General features: G+C 40.8%; 1 protein-coding gene across 1 annotated transcript; it reads right to left on the minus strand.

Moving 5' to 3' along the window:
• Positions 1-5,109: 5,109 nt before the first annotated feature.
• On the minus strand, positions 5,110-6,187 carry LOC138882935 (uncharacterized). Its single transcript, XM_070163582.1, has 2 exons — positions 5,564-6,187; positions 5,110-5,394 (listed from the first exon to the last, which is right to left on the minus strand). The coding sequence occupies exons 1-2, from the start codon at positions 6,185-6,187 to the stop codon at positions 5,110-5,112; spliced, it is 909 nt and encodes a 302-aa protein (XP_070019683.1).
• Between the last annotated feature and the right edge of the window lie 459 nt (positions 6,188-6,646).

A 6,646-nucleotide genomic window follows, 5' to 3' on the forward strand; every position in this document is an offset into this window, starting at 1 on the left:
GGGAGGCTAAGAAGCCTTGTGGTTCTGGAGGATTTAGTGGTTTCTACTATACGGCTTAGACCCTTCATGGCAGAGGCTTTGTCAGTCGACTAGTTCTGTCTACACTTCACATTTCCCGTGGTGCTCCAACTAACCATGGATCTTAGAGCACTCGTACCGAACATCTTTCAGTGCGCCTTATGCATGGGGTTCCTACAGTGGTCATTCCAGTCGTCCGGGGAAAACTTAGTACCAGTAGCCATGTCCAAGGAGAGGTTATTTAGAGTATGCTGATACTAGGAATATGGTGAGAGATTGTCCCAGACTTAGGATGGGTGGACCTCAACAGGGTATACAGGCTATGGTTCCCGCTCCAGTTGCTACTCCACCTACATAGCCAGTTAGAGGTGGAGGATAGGTGGGTAGAGTTCATCTTAGAGAAGGAGACCAGGCTCGTTGTTATTCTTTCCCTGGTAGGACTGAGGCAATTTCTTTAGATGCATTTATCACATGTATCATTATGATATGTCATAGAGATGCATTAGTTTTATTTGATCCGGGTTTTACTTATCCGTATATGTTATTCTACTTTGCTTCATATTTGGATATGTCTCATGATTCTTTGGATATTGTTGCTTATGTGTCTATACCTGTTGGGATTCTATTATGGTAGACCATGTCTATTGTTCTTTTTTGGTCACTATTAGGGGCTACGAGACTAGGGTTGATCTTCTATTGCTTAATATGGTAGATTTTGAGGTGATTATGGGTATGGATTGGTTAACGCCATAGCACGTTATTCTTGATTATCATACTAAGACTGTGATGTTGGCTATCTCGGGGTTGCCTAGGTTGGAATGGAGGGGTTCCTTGGGATGGTTGAGAAGGGGTGATTCGCATACTTAGCCTTTGTTAGAGATGTGAGTACTGATACTCCCACAGTTGATTCAGTCCCCATAGTGAGGGAGTATCTAGATGATTTCCCTGTAGACCTATCGGGCATGCCACCCGATTGGGATATTGATTGTGGTATTGATTTGGCATTGACACTCAACCCATATCTATTCCACCATATCGAATGGTTCCATCAGAGTCGAAGGAATTAAAGAAATAGTTGCAGGAATTGCTAGATAAACGTTTCATCAGACCGAGTATGTCACTCTTGGGGAGCTCTAGTTCTATTTGTGAAGAAAAAAGATGGTTCCATGAGAATGTGCATTGAATACAGGCAACTGAACAAGGTTAACATCAAGAACAAGTATCCGCTTCTACATATTGATTATTTGTTTGATCAGCTTCAACGTTTTAGGTTATTCTCAAAGATTGACTTGAGATTTAGGTACCATTAGTTGAAGATCAGGGCTTCAAACATTCCTAAGACATCCTTCAGGACCCGTTATGGGCATTATAAGTTCTTGGTGATGTCTTTTCGGCTTACCAATGCCTTAATAGCTTTCATGCACTTGATGAACAATGTATTTTAGCCTTATTTGATTTTCTTTGTTATTGTGTTCATTGATGATATATTGGTGTATTCTCATTTTTAGGAGGAGCATGAGCAGCATTGAGGATCGTGCTCCATATTTGAGGGAGAAGAAGCTATATTCTAAGTTTTCCAAGTGTGAGCTCTGGCTAGACTTATTGTCCAGCGAGGGGATTAAGGTGGATGGGAAGAAGATTGAGGTAGTTCAGAGTTGGCCAAGAATTTCTAACGCTACTGAGATCAGGAGTTTCCTAGGTTTGGCTGGGTATTATTGCCACTTTGTTGAGGGGTTAGTATCTATGGCAGCCCCATTGACTAAGCTGACTCAGAAGGATGCCTCATTTAGGTGGTCTGACGAGTGTGATAAGAGCCTTTAGAAGCTCAAGACTACCTTGACTAGAGCTCCAATTTCGATTTTGCTTTCGGGATCAAGTTCATATACAGTCTATTGTGATGCTTTGCATGTTAGAATTGGGTGTGTGTTAATGCAGGATGGTAGGGTGATTGCATATGTTTCACATCAGTTAAAGCCCTACGAGAAGAACTACCTAGTGCATGATTCGGAATTAGCAAACATTGTACACGCGCTCAAGATATGGAGGCACCACTTATATGACGTGTCTTGTGAGGTGTATATGGATCACATGAATCTCCAGCATCTATTCAAGCAAAAGGATTTGAAATTGAAGCAACGGAGGTGGTTAGATCTATTGAAGGACTATAATATCACCATTCTTTATCATCCGGGGAAGGCCAATATGGTGGTCAACGTCTTGAGTAGGACGGCGGAGAGTATTAGGAGTCTTGCTTTTATTCTAGCTGGGGAGAGGCTTTTAGCTATGGATGTTCAGGGTTTACCCAACAGGTTCATGAGATTAGATATTTCGAAGCCTAACAAACTGCTTTCTTGTGTTGTATCACATCCGTCCTTGTTTGAGTGCATCAAGACTCGCCAGCATGATGATCCCCACTTTCTTGTTCTTAGGGACATGGTACAATGAGGTGGTGCCAAGGAAGTGATTATTGGTGATGATGGTGGTGTTGCGGATTAAGGGCTTGGTTTGTGTTCCTAATATGGATGTGTTGTGGGAGCTGATTTTTGAGAAGGCATATAGTTTGCGGTATTCCATCACCCGGATGCCGCAAAAATGTACCGTGATTTGAAGTAGCATTATTGGTGATAGAGATGAAGAAAGACATTGTTGATCATGTTGTACAGTAAAAGTGGGAACGTATCTGATGTTTTAAGCATCAATATCACACAAGAGGGGGGGGATTTGTGTGGTACCCAATTTTCGCTTAACTTAACCATGGAAGGACCTGGTCCTTCTAGGTGTTCCAACTATTACTGTTTGCAGAATAATAAATACAAAAAATAAAGAACATAGAGATTTTTACGTGGAAAAAACCTGGCTCAAAAGGTAAAAAAAACCACGACCTACTACTCAGTAGGATTTTCCCAAACTTCCACTAAAATCACAAAGCCAAAACAGCATTTAAAAAAACTCTTTGTAAACCTAAGGATTAACTCTAATCCCATTGTGGCACACAGCCTCAACTGTTGCGACAACTTCAAGTTAACTCTAACTTGAACACTCTAGGTACCTAATATAATTGCTTCTATGAAAGCTGAAAGGTACAATGTGAAATCACCTACTACAATTGAACTAGAATAAAAGATAGACACATGGAACTGATTCTTCTATCTCGTTCAAGTAGCTTCAGGATTGCACACTCAAATCACACGTAAATTGCTTGCAAAATAGCCTTGCTCTTTTTCTCTCAATTTAAGTTTAACTTCTGCTTATGTGCATTACCTGTAAAAAAGAATATCACTAACATTTAATAGGATAGTAATCAGAGTTTGAGTGGGATTCAATTGCTACTCTTCTATCATAGAAGAGTTCATGATGATCTCAAACTCTAACACTATCTTCGTACTGTGTTCTCTTCGTGTAAGGAGTCTTTCTCTCCTTATCCAATATGCAACCTTTTCGATCAGATCAGGAGATATTGCTGCTTGATCAGTTAGACTTATCTCCTTCACGTGTATCTCGCATGTACATGTTGATCATGATTGTGCTTCACAAGATGGACCTGGTCCATGTCTGAGTTCTTTTGGCAATCTTCAAAACTTCACCTGTTCTTGGACCAACAAATTCCCTCTTTTTGATAATGACAAACTCCGTGCTTTTTTCTTATATGGATCCTATAAGAACTCGGCTTAACCATCAATACAAAGTTTAGAAAATTCACTTATCATCAAGGACCAAGTTAATTAGGTTATAAATATCACTTTTTCAAAATGTGTAAAGCACAATATCTCTTCCCCCTTTTGGCATCATTGAAAAGTTGCATACAAAGTGTGAGTCCCAAATTTTAATAAGTACTCATGGCCACTGGGGCAACTGCAAGTGCCATCATGGTTTAATCATCAGTAATCAAGCAAACATATTTAAACTATCAAGTAAAGATTAACAATGAACAAGAGCAAAAAAAAAGTAGATATCATTGATAGAGATATGTTGCTACCACAATCCACAACCATAAAGCAAAAAACATTTAAAACATGAGCAAAAAGATTGAAAGAAAATCCTGAATCTGGGTCACTGAAGGTACTAGACAGGTTCAAAAGACAAAAGCTAGGATTCCTAGAGCTTGGAGAAGCTAGAGGGTTGGTTTTGGGCTTGGATAAGATTCAGCATATTATGAAGAATTCCATCATTTTTCTCCTTTTCTTTGGTAAGCTCAGTTTTGAGAGTATCCCTCTCAGATTCCACCTCTGCCACACGAGCCTTAAGCCTAGCTACCTCAGTATCCTTGGCTTCATATTCCTGAACCAGAGACCTGACTTTGCTGTTGATAGGAGTCTTCTCGGATGAACCAGGTTCATTTGGGATGGCACTAACTAAGTAGTCACAAGTAATCAGAGTGTTAATGCCAAAATGTTCCTTGCTTGAGGCCATTTCCCATTTCTTCAGAGGCACATTGAACCTATCCAGAACTGTGGTCAGAGTAAAGCCATAAGGAGTGGCATGAGTCTTGGAGCCATTGATGACCATGTCTAGTAGCTTGATAATGAAGGCAGGCCAATTAATTTGCCTTCCACTTTCCAGGCACTCCATAAGAAGTAGTTCCATGTAATTGGCAATGTGCCTTCTCTCATGTCTGGGCAATAAGCATTTGTCGACAAATTCAAACAAGACCTTGTGCTGAGGCCTTATTTCCTCTTTTCTGAACACCCCTGGCTTCATTTACATTCTCTGCATCACAAAACCTCCTGGTAATCTCAAGGGCAGTAGGAAGGGAGTCCAGATAAGGCCATATTTGCCTTGTGTAATCATCAAACCCTTCAGAGGGTATATCAAGGATTTCTCCATTTTTTTCTGTATCAAAGGACATTTGAACCCCTCTCACCAGGCTAATAACCTTGTCATCCTGAACCTCTGCATTTTCCATGAACTCAATTATCTCATTCCTGGCTAGCCTACCATCCATCTGAAGGACCATGTCCTTCCACCCCCGAGCAGCTAAGGCATCCACCAGTCTCATCATTCCTGGCTCCACCAAGTCTTTCAGTAGTCTACCCTTCAAAATCTTTCTTTTGCCAAACATGGCAAGCTTGTCCTTTTCACCATCAGAATCTTCTACTTCTTCTCCACTCCATTCCTCATCTTCAGAAATTTTACTTGTTTTCCTTTTACAGCAGACCTTGTCCTCTTGGCTAGTGAAGGTTCAGAAGCCTCAGACATAGAGGAAGACTTCTTGGAAGAAGTCTTGGGCTTTTTAGGCTTGGGGGTCTGAACCTCCATTGGTTGAACTTCCTCTTGATGGACCTGTTCCATTTCTTCAACATCCACTTCCTCTGAGGACTCTGTAACCTTCCCCTTTCCTTTAGCCAGCCTTTTCTTCTTACTCTCATCTAGTGCTTCCTGGATATCACTCTCACTCTACCTCACCCTGATTCTTGTATCTCTACCCTTTGGTAATGGAAATTCAGTAGTTGATGGGGGTGAAGCCTTTCTTTTCTTGGAGGGCTTAGGAACACTGGGGGGTTTTTGTGGGAGTTTTGCGTTTCTTTAGGTCATAGCTTGCCCCAACCTTTTTCAGCAGGTCTGTTAGGGTATCTTCAGTAGATGAACCAGGTTCATCTCTCTGTGTGCTCAGATTAACCAACCCCTCAGCAGCTTCCCCAAAACCACTTCCCCCTGACTTCTTGCCACTCTCTTCTACCCTTTCTTGTGCAACCCCACAGATAGCAGACATCACTCTTTTCCCATTTCCCCTCTCTTCACCACATGCACCCTTTATCTCTTTTTCTTTTTTAGTATTCTTTTTACCTCCACTCCTTCGTGACCCTGGCAATTCTACATCCTTAACAGACCCAACCAGAACAAACCTAGTTTCTAGATTTTCACACACATAAGAAATTACCTTAGAATGAGATTCTTGAGTCTTTTCAGAGTCAGAAGACCCAAGTCCTTCCCTTTTAGTAGCAGATTGATATGATTCAGAATCAGAGCTGGAGTCGGAGTTTTGGGCATGGCTTGCCTTCAACTTCTGATTTAATTTCTTCCTCAGAACCCCAGACACTACTGTCTTTCGAGCAAGCATTTTCACCCTTCTCAGTCTGGGTTTTGGAGATGTACTAGATGGAGGAGGTGTGGATGAATTTGAGGGAGTGGGTGGTAGAGGAGTTCCAGGATTGTTTTGTAGGTTGGTCATGATCGTTGGTTTCTTGAGAGAGTTTGTGAATTAGAATTTTGGAGAAGGGAGCAAGTGAAAGTGAAGAAGAATTTTTTTGACGGTTGGAATTATGGAGATGGCAGAAGAAATGATGTGTATTTAAAGAGAAATACACATTTAATAGGTAACAACAACTTTTAGCAGTGGTCAATTAGAGGTCTAATCAACCTGAAATTCTAGGTTTTGAATGATCGGTTTATCTTCCCTAGATTTTAGGCAAATCTTTCGGTTTAGAGTTCTAGGAAGACGGAACTGGTTCAAAGCTAACGGATAGAATTTTTCTAGGAATTGACCAATTATAGAACTTTTGCTCATGATTTAAATATTTATCTTTCTAATTGTGTAGAGTATAGAAAACATACCTTAGCTTTCAGATGAACCCATACTGATGAACCAGGTTTTTCATTTAGAATTCTCTTGAACATGCCTCAAATTACC

The sequence above is a fragment of the Nicotiana sylvestris genome, chromosome 12 (genome assembly GCF_000393655.2).
Source record: "Nicotiana sylvestris chromosome 12, ASM39365v2, whole genome shotgun sequence".
Taxonomy (NCBI): Eukaryota; Viridiplantae; Streptophyta; class Magnoliopsida; order Solanales; family Solanaceae; genus Nicotiana; species Nicotiana sylvestris.

Coding starts and splice junctions, on each gene's coding strand:
- LOC138882935 (XM_070163582.1), bottom strand. CDS start 6,187: ATGACCAACCTACAAAACAATCCTGGAACTCCTCTACCACCCACTCCC. Junction 5,395..5,563: donor TAACAGACCTGCTGAAAAAG/GTTGGGGCAAGC, acceptor AGTGATATCCAG/GAAGCACTAGATGAGAGTAA.